The sequence below is a fragment of the Galeopterus variegatus genome, unplaced genomic scaffold (genome assembly GCF_000696425.1).
Source record: "Galeopterus variegatus unplaced genomic scaffold, G_variegatus-3.0.2 Scaffold33, whole genome shotgun sequence".
In the NCBI taxonomy this organism is placed as follows: domain Eukaryota; kingdom Metazoa; phylum Chordata; class Mammalia; order Dermoptera; family Cynocephalidae; genus Galeopterus; species Galeopterus variegatus.
In genome coordinates, this window is record NW_007726144.1 from 895687 (window position 1) to 913184 (window position 17498).

Here is a 17498-nt window from a genome sequence, read left to right on the forward strand (position 1 = left end):
TGAGAAAACCAATTTCCAAAGGTCTCACTAGGGTGAGCTTAAAGAGAGAAGAGGGGCGTCTTGCTTCCATTATATTGGTGGTTCTTAGGGTAAAGAAGTGAGTGAGGGGCAGGAAGATTCAAAAAGCCGTGTGGACCCAACCCTTTGGATGACCATATGCAGATAAAAATTAGAGGACTCTCTTGACAAAGTGCAGGAAGGGACAAACAAAAATAAAGACAAGGGAAAGGGGAAACTACTAAAAGATAGAGAACAAGATGGGCAGTGATGGTGATGAAGGTATAGAAATATGTTTTTCAAACTCTAATCTGACCAGGGCGGAAGAATGTGGGGCAGCCATAAGAAATATCAAGGCTTCAGGTAGCTAGCACCTTTCAAATTGGCACCATGGCCTTTCCCTGGGGGTGGGACCAATAAGGTTTAAAGGATCATCCAGGCCAAATGTCTCAAATAGAAATGCAGAGTTTGACATGCCTTCTTCTCATTCCATTTGCTGCACCTCTCCACCTGCAACACAGGGTTGGTGGAGGAGGTGGGGGGAAAGAAGGATGAGACAGGGAAGAAGGAATGCTTATCTACTAGCTCCTGAGCAGAGCTTTAACAGATAATCTCGGCAGTATCAGGCTGGTAAATGCAGTGGTCTTGGTACTGGGTGACTTCCGGAACCACTCTTTATTCTCTCTTCCAAGCATCCCTCCACAGGGTACCATGCCTGGGATGACTCTTCACATCCGGGGAGAAGACAAACACAAACAGTTCCATGTCTCAGAGATTCCCATTGTGAGACAACATCTGTTGCCATAAGTCCAAGTGATTGGGGTATACATGTGTATGTCATGGCTGCTTGGGGCTGAGAACCTCCACTGCCCTCTCCTAGGCTTGGCTCAGCTGGCCTGGGGAGATGTGCTGGAGAACACGCATCCTCTTGTCTCTTTCCAAACCAACTACTCTCTCAACCTGACTTTTCAGGGTAGTGCTCCAAGTCCAGTGTACCCCAGATGTACCCCAGATCTATTTATTTATTTATTTATTTATTTTTTTAAAGATGACCGGTAAGGGGATCTTAACCCTTGGCTTGGTGTTGTCAGCACCACGCTCACCCAGTGAGCTAACCGGCCATGCCTATATGGGATCCGAACCCGTGGCCTTGGTGTTATCAGCACCGCACTCTCCCGAGTGAGCCACGGGCCGGCCCACCCCAGATCTATTTAGAACTGTGCCCACCACTGTCATCATCTGGGCCAAGGGAAGGCAACAGCTTATATTGTCTGTGAAGTGCTGGGACTGAAGGGACACTGAAGGGGTAGGGAACTGGGATTTTAAAAAAGCTACATTATATTTTTCCACCTGTCAGAGGAAGGGGTGGGCTCTGACAGCAGGACTAAGACAACAGCCTTAGATGTTCACAGATATTAAAAAAATACACACACGAAATAAAGTATCAACATTTCTCTCCAACCTAATAACACCTCCAAAGAGAGGATGAGTGCTCTGGAGAACCAGAGGTTTTTGCTGCTCCTACTCCCTGTGCAAAAGTGCCCGGCACCTTGCCCCCCAAGTGGCAGGGAAAAGCAGAGTAGTCTGATGGGCAGCTTAGTACCAAAATAAAAAAAGCTTAAGAAATGAAGTGAGAGAGAGCTGATAGCAGCTGCTTGGAATCTGGACTGGTAGTAAGCAAACTCAATATACAGCTCTTCTCAGGATCTCAGGGATGCAGATGGAGCGGGAAGACAAAAAAAGGGTTAGCAGGGTGGAATTGGGGTCCTTAGGCCATAATTGAGTAGGGGACTGAGTGAGGGAACCCAGTTCAATAAGAGAAGTAAAAATAGTGGGGGCAGGAGATCCAGGTGTGGAACCTTTTCAGCAAGAGCAGTTCAAAGTCTTTATCCCTGTGCCAGACAGTCCACGTGGCCCAGGGCAGGGATGGGTATGTGGTGGGGGCATTTGGAGAAGGTGCTATCCTCCCCACTCTGTCCCCAACCCAGAGTAATGTGGGAGATAGCAGGCTTCTCTCCCCAACACTGGTTACCAGTGTCTCGAGTCCACCAGTTCGGGTCGGAGGCTAAGTTTCTTGAGGCTCTCGTAGCCCACCACAATGACAATGGTGGATGGTGTAGCTGAGATGATTCTGGCTGAGAGGCCCTTCATGAGGCCCCAAGGCCCCTCTTCTGCCATCAGCTGTCTGAAGGTCAGGATGATGGAGTTCTTGCCCTCAACCTGGAAAAGTCAACACAGTGGAGAGCCATTGTCTGCAGTCAAAGCCCCTCTGCTCAGTCTCCCTCTGCCTTAGGCTAAAGTGGAAAGAACTAGACTTGGGAGTCACAAAGGCTGGATTCTGCTTCTGAGGGACAGTACAACACAGTGCTTTAGTATGAGCTCTGGTGCCAGACTACCAGGGTTTGAATTCTGCTCCCCATCTTACTAACAGCATAACCTTGGGTAATTTACTTAATTCTTTGTGCCTCAGTTTCATCAAATAAAAAGCAGTGATAAAGGGGCTGGCCCATGGCTCACTTGGAAGAGTGTGGTGCTGATAACACCAAGGCCGCAGGTTCTGATCCCTATATAGGGATGGCTGGTTCGCTCACTTGAGAGAGAGTGGTGCTGACAACACCAAGTTAAGGGTTAAGATCCCCTTACTGGTCATATTTAAAAAAAAAAAAAAAAAAACAGTGATAATATTACCTATACCACGAGGTTGTTGTGAGCAAGAAAAAAGAAATAATCCTTATAAATGCTGACAAAAGTGCCTGGCAGATAGTAGGTGTTTAATTAATATTAATATCATTAGATAAGCTATGTAGCTATGAGTCTTTGGATGGGGTCCTTCTCTCTTGTCTCGGGGAGGCTAGATTAAATCACCTCTAAGGTCCTCTGTAAGCTCTGGCAGTCCATGATTTTGATTCCTACAATCTCCATACCTTTGAATCCCCAGGGATAGAACCTCCACTCCATTCCTGTCCTCTCTCACACACCCCTGTGGCCTGTCTTTCCTATCATACTGGAAGCCCAGCCAAGGCAGGAATCTCTTCTCTCTGAACAGTCTCACCCCCACTCCCCTACCCCCAAACTACACCTTTAGAGACCATCCCCCTCAGCCAGTGTTGGATAGACACATTCCCTGTTCATACCTCCCCTATGTGGTGTGACCTTCACAAGGTGGACCCAGCCATGGCAAAGAATCTCTCTCCATTGTGCCCTGCCTCCTGCAGTATCCTCCTCCACACTCTCTTCTTCCTCTCCAGTATTCTCATCTGACCACCTCTGCTCCCCTAATCCTCCCACTTATCCGTACCCATGTCAAGGGCTTTTTCAGCTATGCCTCTTGTTCTCCAGTCTGAGGACTCCTCAAACTAGAGACCTGTCCTTTCTCTTGGATCTCCCCCTAGAACACTCAGGGCAACGTTCAGGAGAGAATGGGGACTAAACCTGTGCACTTTATTATTTGCAAACCAATCAGATGGGCATGAATTCAACATCAAATCGGGGGGGCCACTCTCTCCTAGGGACAAAAATACCTAGTATTTACTACTCGTCTCCTTCCCAACATCCTGGTACCAGGGAAGCTGACTTTATTCTCAGCCTGTTACGGCTATATTCTTTCCCTCTTCTCCTTACCATAACCTCCTGATGACCCCACTCTCCTGTGCATCTTTCTTGATTTACCACCTTTCCTCCTAAGCTACCCAAATCAGACATGCTCTCCACCTAAAACTTTATACCGCAAAACCTACCATTTTCATACTATATATCATCTTTCAGATTCTATTTCCTTGGTCTAGGTGCTGGGTAATTGTCTTTGAGCTGACTGAAGACAGGGACTATAATTTCTGGACAGCACTGCCAAGGCTTTTTCAGCATTTTTGCTCAGTCCACGCAGTACAATCTATGAATTCTATTTAAGAACAATCACTCTAGGGGCTGGCTGGTTAGCTCAGTTGTTTGGAGCATGGTGTTATAACACCACTGTCAAGGGTTTGGATCCCTGTATTGGCCAGCCTCCGGAAAAAAAAAGAGAAAAGAAGAGTCACTTTCACTCTCTGTAGAGAACTATCTCATCATGGCCTAGTGGAAAAACCAGACAGACTTATAAACTTAACTGAAATCAATATTTCTAATAACCACACACCTGCAAGATAAGGAAAGTGTGGTAGATAGGTTGTGCTAGTGGGCGTCGGAATAGAATTCCAACTAAAGGCTGGAAAAAACCAGTCAGATTTCCTGGAGGCATGGGCATGTAATGGAGTTGAAGCATGCAAGGTAGCAGACAGGGTGAGCATTCCAAATGCTTAGCTGGTTTCTATAGATGGTAAACACAGGAAGGGTCTTGGATGACCAGGAAAAGGCTGACTGGACTAGAGAGCCATGACATAAAGAGGTCAGGGGAATAGGGAAGGACCTAAAGATCATGCTTCTAGTGGCTTTTCTAGGAGGAGTGGGGGAGGGGACTAGTCTTACCTGCACACGGGTTCGGATGACATCCATGGGATTGGTGAGGATGGAGGCAGTGGCTGCAGCCAGGGGCCCCGAGATGGCTTGAAAGACTATATGAGGGCATTCCTTAGGACACAAGTAGGAGAGCTGTTCTGGAATCCAGGGAAAGACAATGCCTCAAGACATGAGGTGCCACTATTTGCCCTCACTATGCTTGCTGCTTCTACCAGTTGGCATTCCCAACCGTGATAAATCCTATGTCCTTTGCCACCCTAGACCTGTAAATCCCATCTTTTCTTTTCTCTTCTGCCATCTGCATCCAACAAAAAATTAGGCCCCTTCCAGAAGTCATCTTGGTCACATCACCCATTTAAACAGGACAAGATTCCTGAGAAAGGGATTTCAAAACCTCTTTGCTTGTTGATTCCTTTCATCAGCTGGACAGAAAATCCTTCCTGATGTAAAAATCTTATGCCTCTTGCTATACTCCTCCCAATTCATAAGCTAGAAAAGCATGTACTTCATATTTGCTTATACACTATAGTTGTCCCTAGGTATCTGTTGCGGATTGGTTCCAGGATTCCACTGCAGGTACCAAAATCTGCAAGTACCTGACGTACCTGCATATAACCTATGCCCATCCTAAATCATCTCTAGATTACGTACAATACCTAATACAATGTAAATGCTATGTAAATAGTTGTTCTACTATCTTGTTTAGGGAATAATTACAAGGAAAAGAAAACTCTGTACTTGTTCAATAGAGCCATTTTTTTTTTCTTAATATTTTCAATTTGCAGTTGGTTGAATCCACAGATGTGGAACCAACGGATACAGAGGGCCGACTATATATGCATTTAATAACTCTGGTAGGATACATTAAAAACTGATGACACTCACTGTCTCTACAGGAGGGAACTGGGGATTGCAATGGGTGAGAAGCCTTTCCTCTGCATATCGCATACTATCTCATATCTTTTGAATTTTGAACCATGTGAATGTTTTTAAAAATAAAAATTAACTGGGGGCCGGCCCGGTGGCGCACTGCTACAGTGCGCTGCTTGAGAGCGCGGCGGCGCTCCCGCCGAGGGTTCGGATCCCACATATAGACTGGTTTCCGCTCACTGGCTGAGCGAGGTGCGGGCGCAGCACCGAGGGTTGCGATCCCGTTGCCGGTCCCGGTCCGGTACGGGTGCGACACTGAGGGTTGCGATCCGTTGCCGGACACGAAAAAAGACAAAAAGGAATAAATAAATAAATAAATAAAATAAAATAAAATAAAATAAAAATAAAAATTAACTGGTTTGTTGACTCAGCAGAGCATGGTGCTAATAACACTAAGGTCAAGGGTTCAGATCCCCGTCTGGCCAGCCACCAAAAAATAAATAAAAATAAAACTTAATATTAAAATAGAAAGTCATATCCTACAGTGAGAATTTTTCTCCAGTACATATCAAGAAAGAAAAATTCATTTTTCAAAATGCTAATGAAGATGGAATGGCATCCAGATTCACCCATTCCCAACACCACCAGGGAATGCACTCTAATGGAATGCTTTGCATTACCCTCTCTGGAGCTGAAAGACAAGAGTTTATTAATTTTGGGCCGGCCTGTGGCTCACTTGGGAGAGTGCGGTGCTGATAACGCCAAGGCCATGGGTTCGGATCCCATACAGGGATGGCCGGTTGGCTCTATGGGTGAGCGTGGTGCTGACAACACCAAGTGAAGGGTTAAGATCCCCTTACCAGTGATCTTTTAGAAAAAAAAGAGTTCGGGCCGGCCCGGTGGCGCACAGTGCGCCACTTGGGAGCGCGGCAGCGCTCCCGCTGAGGGTTCGGATCCCACATACAGACCAGCCGCTCACTGGCTGAGCGAGGTGCGGGCACAACGCCGAGGGTTGCGATCCCGTTGCCGGTCCCGGTCCGGTACGGGCGCGACACTGAGGGTTGCGATCCGTTGCCGGTCACAAAAAAAGACAAAAAGGAAAAAAAAAAAAAGGAGTTCATTAATTTATTCAAAGATTTATCGAGTGACTACCATGAGCCAGTCATCCTGGATCCTAAGGATTTAACAGTGAATAAAAGAGACTCAAATTCCTGCCCTTAGGAAATTTACATTCTATTGGTGAAGACAGACAATAAACAAATAAGAAGCAAAATAAGTATATAGCTATGTCAGAAGGGGTATAGTATAGATAAAATAAAGGAGGAAAGGGAGATAGGGAATACCAAGGGTAGGGGGTGAAGGGGTTACCATTTTAATCAAGGTAGTCATGGAAACCTTTCCAAGAAATTGAAGTTTAAGCAAAGAACTGAAGGAAAGTGCAAGCCACAATGGATCTGTGGAAAAGAGCTTTCCAAGCACAGAATAACATTCTGTTCAAAGGCCCTGAGGCAGGAGCACTCCTTAAGTGTTCAACAGGCAGCAAGTCTAGTATGCCTGGAGCCAAATGAATGAGGGGAAAACAGGAGATGAGACCCAAGAGGTAAGTCATTTAGGGTCCTGAGGCCATTGCAAGGACTTAGACTTTTGCTCTGAGATAGAATGTAAAGTCAATTCAACATCTCAAAGATTCCCTGTCATTTTTCTCTTCTATAGTTCAGTTGCCATACCTTTAAGAATTTTTTTTTCTCATGCTCCTACAGTTTTGGTAGTTTGTGGCCAGGCAACTAAAGAATGGGGGAGAAGTAGAGGCGGGCTGGCAGGGCAGAAGTGAGGGCTTCTAAGTGCCAGCTGGCATGACAGAATTCCTTAATACCTCTCCCCCAGTTTCTAATCACTTTCTCTACAAGTAAATATACAAACAGAAACAAAGTGAACTGGTGGCACCACCTCATGGGTGTCCTGTTTCTTCTGAGAAGAAGGTATTTTGCAATCACTACAATGTAGTATCTGGACTGGCACTGCCTGCCTCCTTGGGCCTGTCTGTACTGGCCCCCTGTCCTGCAAGCTGCAGTAGGATCCAGATTCCAGTTCTAATCATACACATATGCCATTTTCCTGGGGCATAGGGAGAGGATGAAAAAACAAAGACAAGAGGGTGGAGGAAAGAGTCCTACATCTTTCCTTTTTCTCCATTATTTATTCAACAAGTGTTTATTGAACACCTATTATCTACGAGGCAGAAAATAAACCCAGGCCAACTTGGTTTAAGTCCCTCCTGGTTAAATGACAGTGGACAAGTAATATAAATAAATATCTACATAATGCTTACAAGATGCCAGGCACTGTGACGGGCACTAGACATAAAACAGAGAAATGGATAGGGAAATGCCTTCAAGGAACTTATATTCTAATTAAAGAGCTAGAAATTGGAAGTAAAATAATTGCAAATTATGACAAGTGCTAAGAAGGAAACAAGGTACTAAAATAGAAAAGAGAAAGAGCCCTATTTCCAATAGGGTAGTTAAAGATGTCCTCTTTGCAAAGGTGACATGTAAACTGAGGCCTGACACATGAGGAGGTGCCAGCCACACAAAGAACAGGGGAAAGAGTGTCCCAGGCAGAGAGAACATTGAGAACAGAGCTTGATGTGTACTAGGAACTGAGAGAAGCGCAGTGAGAATAGACCAGAGTGGGAAGGGAAGAGTGGCATGTGATGGGGCTGGAGAAGCAGAGAGAGGCCAGATCATACAAAACTGTGAAGACTGTGGGAAGGAAACCGGAGTTTATTCCAAATGCCCAGGAGGCAGCATTGGCAGATTTTAAGCAAAAGGGAGTAACAAGAACCAACCTACTCATTCAAAAAATATTTACTGAGCCGTTATGATTCACCAGACCCTGAGGCAGGTGTTAAGAGGTACAATAGTGAACTCAGACATGGACCCTGTTCTTATAGAAGTTACAGTCTAGTGGTGGAAAGAGATGTTAACTTAATAATCACATTTATTAATGTATCTTTACAAACTCAGCTAAGTGTTCTGAAAGATAGGAATGTGGTTTCATGAGAACATATAAAAAGGAACCCAATATAGGCTGGGACATCAGGGAAGATATTCTATGAGGACACCTACGTCAGAGTTGTGAGAACGAAATCATGGGAGATATTCAAGGTCTTGGCACAGGGTCTGGCACACAGTGGGCATTCAATAAATGTTAGGTTCTTCCCCCTTCCAAGAACCATTCTGCGAGGTAGAAGAGAAGGTACACACAAATAACACCAAGGCAAATGTTACAACTGCCTAAAGAAACATTCAAGCAATATCATGGGGTTGAATGGAGGGAAAGATCACTCCTGGGTTCCACAGTTGAGGAACTGGGCATCATCCAGCCAGGCTGCAGCATAGACTATACATATGGGAGCAGCAAGAGATTTCACTGTAAAGAGAGGCTGAAGCCAGGCTGAAGAGTTTGGAGTTTATTCAGTTAGCAGTGGAAGCTGCTGAATATCACAACTAGGGTTTAAAAGGTTGATCCATTAGGGATGTGTGTGATGGATGGGAAGGAAGAGAACTTAGAACAGATAGAAGGCCGATATAGCAGCCAGGAGGGTGGTAACAGAGGCTTGGTTTCCAGGGAAGGCAGTAGGAATGGAGAGGGAGTTGGGAGAGACATTCTAGAGTCACCAGGACTTATGTGGGGACAATACAGATGGAGTGGTCAAGAACAATCCTCCAAGGCTTCAGTTCCAGTGATCTGGAGAAAAGCAAGGTCACTGACAGATGAAAGTAAGTCAGAAGAGAGAGCCAGCTTGGGATGAGGAATAGTTAATTGAATAAAATGTCAGATGTAAATAGATGCATCCATGTCGAGAGGTCCAACAGTCAGAATGTCTGTCCAGAGCTCTAGATAGGCTAGTCTGGGAACAGAAATAGAGATGTTGGACATATCAGAGAAATGAAGCTGTAGTTGTAAATGAAACCAAATGAGAGAAGGCCAAAGACAGACTCTCCAGAGAAAATGCCACATTTCTTGAGAAGCTTTTTTAACATTAAGATTGCCAGGATCCATTCCCAAAGGGTCAGGGGTGGAGTCCAGGAATTTGAATTTTACCAAATACTCCAGATGAAAACCTGTGTTAAACAGAAGAAACAGAGCTAGCAAAGAAAGAAAGTGTAATCAGAAAAACAGAAGCAGCACCAGAAAAGTGCAGTGCCACAGAAACAAAATGATTACAGTTAGGAAGTCATTACAAAATCTGGTCAGAAAAGTTCCAGATGGGATGGGATAGAATGCCCACTGCCAGAGGTTAGGAGTCAACAGTAGGGATTATAATGGGAGGTTGTAAGCACAGATTTACAATGTTGGGAGCTTGGTAGTTACCCAAGGCTGTAGATGTCCCAAGGTAGCAGGCACACACAAGTCCTGCTTTTAGCAATACGCTCTGCCCTTTTAGAAGGCAACCTAGCAGTATGTCTATGGAGGCCTTCAAAAATGTTATCTTTTGATCTAGTAATCCCATTTCTGGGAAATACTTAAAAAGTAAAATGTCTTATCAACAAAGATACATTATAGGAGTGAAGAGGTTAAAGGTTATATCACACCTTGAATTTAACAATGCTGAGGAAAAACATCCAACTTAAAAGCTTACTATTACTCAATTTCATCTTCAAATCCCAAACATCCCACGGCTTTTGTCCTCCCCCACCTTCCAGTTCTCTGCCAATATTGCCAAGTTGATTATTAACCCAAGTTGATTCCAATGCAACCAGAGCACACACTATGCACTGTTCTATAGTCATCTATTTTATTCATCTGATTCCTCCCTCTATAAGCTCCCTGAAGGCAAGAACCTTGTCTTACCCATCTTTGAATCCTCTTGGATTCAAATGTTTGCTGAATGAATGGCCCATTCCCCCATTAAATCTCACCTCCACTCCAACATGTACAGAGCAACAGTATCTCAGCCCATTAGTAAACCCACTCTCCTCCCCTACTCTCCTGGCCACTGCTTACCTGCGTAGAAGTGATAGAAGGGCCACCAGACAGCACTGTTTGGGATATAGGTGAGCAGTGAAGCTACGTAGCCTCGGTAGAAGCCGCGAAGCCCATCAGCCCGCAGGATCTGCCTAATGATGTCCTTGGTTTGGCCAAAGGCAACAACTCCTTGTCCCTCCAGGTTCCTGCGCACCTGGAAGCGGCCCATTTTCTCACCCTTGCGCTGCATCATCAGGTGCTGGGAGACTACATCAATGGGCACCGTGATGCTCTGGGCCACAAGGGAGGCTGAGCCACCAGCCACCAGTGATTTGACTGTGTTGCTCTGGCTGTAGTCAGCTACAAACTTCCGGGTGAGCTCATAAGTGGTGACATAGCACTGGCCAGAGATAAGGGTAAAGGTGTTGACCAGGAACCCCCGGTAGAGGCCGGTCACACCATCTGCTCGCAGGATCTTGATAAAGGCATCGAAGGTCCCGTGATAGAGGCTCTTGCCCTTCTGAACCTGCAGTCGGGTGCGGATGAGGGTGAATGGGTAGACGCTGACACGGATCATCATTGTCATTGCCACACCAAACACGTAGAACTTTTTCTTGTCCAGGTGTTCCCACTCGATGATCTGGATGTTACGTTTGTCCTCCATTGTGCTTGGAGACCTGGGATTTGAGCAGGAGGGAGGGATGTGAGGAAGGAGGTCAGAATTTTGCACTTTCCCCTACTGGCTAGGCTCTCTACCTCTGCCTGGGCCCTGGTGTCATGGCCCTGGGCAGGGACTATTCTCTGCCTCACTCAGGCAGAGCCCAGGATGCTGTCGACAAATCAACCACCTGTCAGGATGCAGGGCCTTTAAGTGGGCTAATAGGATGTCACTAAGTGACATTTAGGAGGTTTCTGAAGGCTGGAAGGGAGTGCTCCATTTCTTTTTCTTTCTTTTTTTTTTTTTTTTTTTTTAAGATGACCGGTTAGGGGATCTTAACCCTTGACTTTGGTGTTGTCAGCACCATGCTCAGCCAGTGAGCGAACCGGCCATCCCTATATGGGATCCGAACCCAGGGCCTTGGTGTTATCAGCACCGCACTCTCCCGAGTGAGCCACGGGCCGGCCCAAGAGTGCTCCATTTCTGATGCTCCTGGGCCCACAGAGGAAGCACCACCTTAGGCTTTTCTTCTTATCACCATTTACCAGCTGCCTCATCTTACTTTATTTCTGGTTTCCCGTGCTGGCCCCTTTGAGCTTCCCTGGCCCACACTCATTACACTTATACTTTCTCCAGTCTGCATTAGAAGTGTGGGGAAAGGGGAAAGAAGGCTTTCATACTACAGGGCACCCTCCCACAACCTCCCCCTCCCTCCAATGAAAGGAGTTAGAAAGTCAGGAACAGATCAAAAGGTCAGAGTCCTCTTTGGTTATTAGATAACTCATTCCAGAGAAATACAGAAAAGAACCCTGTGACAGCTAAGTAGTTTCCCTGAGAGTCTTGAGAACTACAGGGTAGAGAACATGTTTGACCCCTTTGAACCCTAAGCACATAAGCCACAACATCAGTCCTAGAGAATGAAGGGAGAGAAGTAACAGAGAAGATACACTCTGCCTTCCAGAAACTCAGTCTGTTCAAGGAGACACAGTATCCCTCTGGGGAATTGATATAAGATACAGAGGGAAAGAGACCAGGGAAAATTAATGTACATGTGGCCATCATGTTCAATGTATGTCTAGTGGATTCAATTATGTCCCCCAAAACTCACTGAAGCTTGAATTGCGTCCCCCACGTTTTATGTATTAGAAACTTAGCCCCACTGTGACTGTTAAGAGGGTGGGAAATCCTATTACGGTAACTGAAAAGTGGAGCCTTTAAGAGGTGACTGTATTGCAGAATCATGCAGTAGTGAATGGATTAAAAATGGTGGTCAGGGGTGTGGTTCTGAGGGCTTTAGAAGAAGAGGAGAGTCTGTTTTTCTCTCTCTGCTCTCTCTGCTTCCACCATCTTGCAATGTGAGACCCTTGGGTCAGTGTTGACACCACCAGATGGACATTGGACTTCCCAGCTTCAGAAACTGTAAGCAATAAATTTCATTTTCTTTTCTTTTTTTTTTTTTTTTTTGTCTTTTGTCTTTTTCCATGTCCGGCAACGGATCGCAACCCTCAGTGTCGCCCCCGCACCGGACCGGGGACCGGCAACGGGATCGCAACCCTCGGCGCCGCTCCCACGCCTCGCTCAGCCAGTGAGCGGGAACCGGTCTGCATGTGGGATCCGAACCCTCGAGCGGGAGCGCTGCCGCGCTTCCCAAGCGGCGCACTATCCAGTGCGCCACCGGGCCGGCCCTAAATTTCATTTTCTTTATAAATCACCCAGTTCAGTGTACTTTGGTATAAGCAACACAAATGGACTAATACAATATCCATTGCCTAGAATTTCAAACAAAACTAATAAGCTTACTAATACAATAACTAATAATTATAATAATAATTGCATAAAATCAGGAGCTTCAAACCTAGGAAATATCAAACCAGAGGACATCATTTATTAAACATATACTTAGTGGTAATGTAATGTGCTCCAGGTGTAGCTCAGCCCTGTTCTGTAGGATGCTAGACATTTTTTTTTTTTTTTCTTTCCTTTTTGTCTTTTTTTCGTGACCGGCAACGGATCGCAACCCTCAGTGTCGTGCCCGCACCGGGCCGGGACCGGCAACGGGATCGCAACCCTCGGTGTTGCGCCCGCACCTCGCTTAGCCAGTGAGCGGCCGGTCTGTATGTGGGATCCGAACCCTCGGCAGGAGCGCCGCTGCGCTTCCCAAGCGGCGCACTGTAGCAGTGCGCCACCGGGCCGGCCCGATGCTAGACATTTTTAGCCAGACAGGGAAAGTGAGAAGTCAGGGGCTCTCTAGGCTTTGAGAGAAATCCCTAAGGGCTGGAAAAGGAGGTAGCCACATCACAGGGAAGACTCAAGGGTTAAAATGTTCATCGCAAGCAGTTCTGGTGGCAAACCTCATGCCAAGAATCTAATCAGGGGCCATCCTCAACCACCTTCCCCACCCGAAAGTCCCAACTCAGGCTTCAGGTAGCTTTTGTTCTATGGGAACTGCTCCTGGTTTACCATGGAAGTCAACAGGGAAGCAAAGTTGGCTTTTCAGGAATCCCTGGGCCAGACTGTATCACTTTCATTAAAGTATGGGCTACCCACAAGTGCAAACTGAAAGAAAACCTCAGCTTCAAGGTGAGGCATGAGTGAGGTGCATGGAACCAAGACAGGCTTCCTGCAGGACAAAGCAGTTTGAATGAAGGAGGAATACATGTAAATAGTAAAAAGGAGAGAACAATGGCTCAGAAATGAGAAGAAAAAGGCCAACTGGGTTGGCCAGAATGGAAAATCTAGGCTGTGGCAAATGAGCTAGAAAGAGGCAGAGTTTTGCAGTCAGGAGAATCCCTGAAACACTGATTTGCCACTTGTGGACAAAGGTGGCCCTTCCTCCCCAACCTCTGCCTGGGACACACACCAAATCCAGCAAGGCAATCTTCACCTCTGAGCCCTTCAAGAGAAAGTGGACACTGTCTTCCCTGCCCCAGGTGTTTGTCAGGGTCCCAAGGTCATGTTTCCAACACCACTGTGATGTGAGGATACAGGGAAACATTAGGATTCACGGAATACCTACTACCTCATGTAATCCTTACAAATTAACCTGTGTACAGTTAGACATGTCTAACAAATGAGAAAAATGGAGGGTCAAATAGGTTTGAAGTAACAGGCCCAAAGTCATGCAGCTGGTCAGTGGTAGAGGCAGGATATGAGCCAAGATTTCTCCTCTACTCCCGCATGCCTTCTACCTCTTGGGGGTTAAGGAATTCCAACACGAATCACTATGCTCAGCTTAAAACTAAGTCATTCCCACCTGTGGGAGGCGGAATTAATGCTCTCATGACTGTAGGACACTGAAGGATTAAAAATAAACTCTTGGCCATGCAGATGCCTAGGGACTTTTCTCTGCTTTGTTCCAGAGAAACCAAGAGCTGCTTCTGAGCTCCCAGTGGGTTTGTGGAGTGACTGAGCTTACTGCCTGAACAAGCACATTGTTGTCACAGGACAAGTACAGCAGGAATCAAGCAGAAGGATCTTCTGCTGGGCACGTGCAAACTGTGTGCTATGCAGGGCACAGGGGCCGAGCAATGAAGGATTCTGTTCCAGGACTTGGTTTCATGGGCGCCTTCTCAACTTGTCAGGCCAAATCACCAAGTACCACCATCTCTTAATGGGAAATCCTAAGGAAGGACCCATTGCCCCATTTCTCCCCTTGCCTCCGTCTCTCACATGTGCCAATCTATTTAAATTCCCAGAAGGAAGTGGCAACTCTATGAGGTAGGTAACTCCTCCATTGTCATAGTGACTGGAGAAGCCACTAAGGGTCATGCCTGAAAGAGATAAGCTGCTACTACAGTAGAAGGGAAAGAAGGCACTTTATCCACCCCCTCTACTTCTTCGAAAGAGGGAGGCTGCTCCTAAAAGGTGAGATCTCAACCTTCTCTTTGTTATCTAACCTCCAAACTTCCACTGAAATATCAAAACCAGTTCCTGTTTTACCCTTTGGAAAATCCTCTCTGCAGATACCTGTATGCAAACTTCCTTCAGCCTTCCTTTCTGCCAATTCAGTCAGCCCATCTTCTTTATGGCTCTTTCCCAGACCCTTATTTTTGTGCCTTGCTCCAATCCCAGATTTTCTCCCACCTTTTTTTTTTTAAAGATGACCGGTAAGGGGATCTTAACCCTTGACTTGGTGTTGTCAGCACCACGCTCAGCCAGTGAGCGAACCGGCCATCCCTATATGGGATCCGAACCCGGGGCCTTGGTGTTATCAGCACCGCACTCTCCGGAGTGAGCCACGGGCCGGCCCCAATTGGCATATTTTAATTACTTAACACTTAAGGGTTAAAATCTTAAGGGTTTACATCATGTTGTAAGGAGATTGGGGCTGTGGTGATTCGGAGGATCAGGAATTTCCATCTAGAGAATCAAGTTCATCAGGAAATCGGCAAGATGAAGCCCTGTCCTGCTCCCAAGCACCCTTCCACCAAGGGCCTCCTGTGAGGGCAGATGAGCCACCACCCAGAAATTAAGGGAGAAATTGCTAAAAAAGATGACAAGGTGCTGTCATTACTAAAAGATGCGTATGTTGATTCCAGAGACCGTGTCTTTACCATACAGGTAAAAGATGCAGAAACACCTCAAAAGCCTCCCACCTTTCGACACTGCTTAGGCATAAATGTTGATGTATTTCTAGTCCCCAAACAGGTGATCCAGGATTAGTGAGCATTTTGTACTGAAGTCATCAAATAAAATGTCAGAGGCAGAGCTCCCACTACTAGCCCCACCAATGGAAAGGGATAAATTGGCTCAGCATGTATACCTTCTCTCCACTTCCATGCTCCTTGCAACAGAAAAATCCTTGCACTAGGTCCTGAGATAAGATTTTGGCTCAGAAGAAGGCAGTGTCACCCGGAAGGCAAGGTCATACAATGGAAAACACTAGTAGTCAGGAGATCCATGCTTGTGTTCCACTTCCACTACTTACTAGTTTAAGTTTGGAACCAAATCACTTCACTGAAATTCAGTTTCCTCATCTGTGAAATGGGGCTAATAAAGCCTGCCCTCACTATATAACAATTGCAGTGCCACTCACATGAGCTAATACTGTAAAAGCATTTTGTTAACATTAAAGCATTTCTATCATTGCAGAAAGTTCTACTGGAGTGATGCTCAAAGCCCTTGCTCAAGGACTAGAGTGGTCCACAGAACAAGCAACATGGGCATCACTTGGGAGCTTGATAGAAATACAGAATTTCAGGCTGCATCCCAGACCTGCTAAATAAGAGCCAACATTTTAATAAGATCTCTATGTGATTTACATGCATATCTGACTTGTCACTGGAACTTCATCTTGACTTGTCACTGGAACTGGGTACAATGATGACGACTTGATCCATTCCAATCTTTTCAGTCAACCACCCCAACCAAATGAAATCAGTTCTACAACTCCTGACAAGACACCCATGGGTCCCCACTTCTCAGCTGGAAAAACGGAGAGGAGAGACTAGCATCCTCTATTCCTTCAGCTCTCCCTACTGCATCTGCATCAAGGCTCTGCATCCTGGGAGCTATCCACCACATGAACGTGTATATCTTTACATGCTCGCCCACTTGCCCTACTGAATATGCATTTCCCTAGGCGAGGTCCCTGGCGATGCCTCCTACCCCTCCCTTGTAGACAATCTCCTTCAGATATGGTGAGATTCCCACCCAATCTTTCTTTGGTCTTCCATAGATGCCCACGTGATCCCTCATCACAGACATCACATGACAATCTTCTCCACGTACTCCACATGACACCCCCTCTATACAGCTTCTGTCCTGGCCCCCCGCACAGCCGACTTTGGGTCCTCGGACATGCCCCTCACCGTGCCTCTCGCCAGGCTTCTTTCGCTGTTAGCAAATGTCATGCTCCTCCGCCGGGAAGAGATGCCCCGCCGGAGTTGTCCTTCATTCCCAAAACTGCACTGCAGCGCAACCCGGCACCACAGACATCCCCTGCCTCCTTGACTAGTCCTGGTCTTGAGAACTTACTCCTCAGGCACCCCAAGCTGGCGGTTCCTTACCTTCTCAGACTCTAGCGGTTCCACCGCGTCTGAGACGAACTCCAAGGCCGGACCTCTAGGCCGCAGCCCCCACTCTATCCTCTGTCCCCAGCGACTGCTGGCCTCCAGCTGCATCTTCCTCCATCTCGATTCGGCTCCCGGTACTGCCGGAACCGGAAGGAACGCTATCATTACCGCCCCCCGCGAGGGGCGGGGAAGAGCCGTGGGCAATTCCACCAATGGCATTTGAGCCTTTGAGCCCTTCAGGAGAGAGGAGTGAGAGGTTGTGCGGCCATCTTGGATTCGGGCATTAGCCACACCTTCTTTAGCTTCGTCATGCCCTCAGCTACCAGCGCATGCGTGTTCCGCTTGGCCTCTTTCTAATTCGGGGAAAGCCAATCACCGGGCGTTTCTTCAAGATCCAGTTGTAAATGGGTCACTTTGTGTTTCGGGATCTATTGGAATCTTTATGTCCAAATATAATCTATGAGTTTTGTGTAATTTTTCTCATAATTTATAGAGCCAAAACAGTAAAGGCCAAAGTGCAGTGAGAAGGACTGATG

General features: G+C 46.5%; 1 protein-coding gene across 1 annotated transcript; it reads right to left on the bottom strand.

Moving 5' to 3' along the window:
• Positions 1-1317: 1317 nt before the first annotated feature.
• Positions 1318-17112, bottom strand: SLC25A44 (solute carrier family 25, member 44). Its single transcript, XM_008570666.1, has 4 exons — positions 16957-17112; positions 10330-10967; positions 4459-4586; positions 1318-2217 (listed from the first exon to the last, which is right to left on the bottom strand). Exons 2-4 carry the CDS (start codon positions 10952-10954, stop codon positions 2026-2028), a joined length of 945 nt encoding a protein of 314 aa, XP_008568888.1. The 5' UTR covers positions 10955-10967; positions 16957-17112; the 3' UTR covers positions 1318-2025.
• Between the last annotated feature and the right edge of the window lie 386 nt (positions 17113-17498).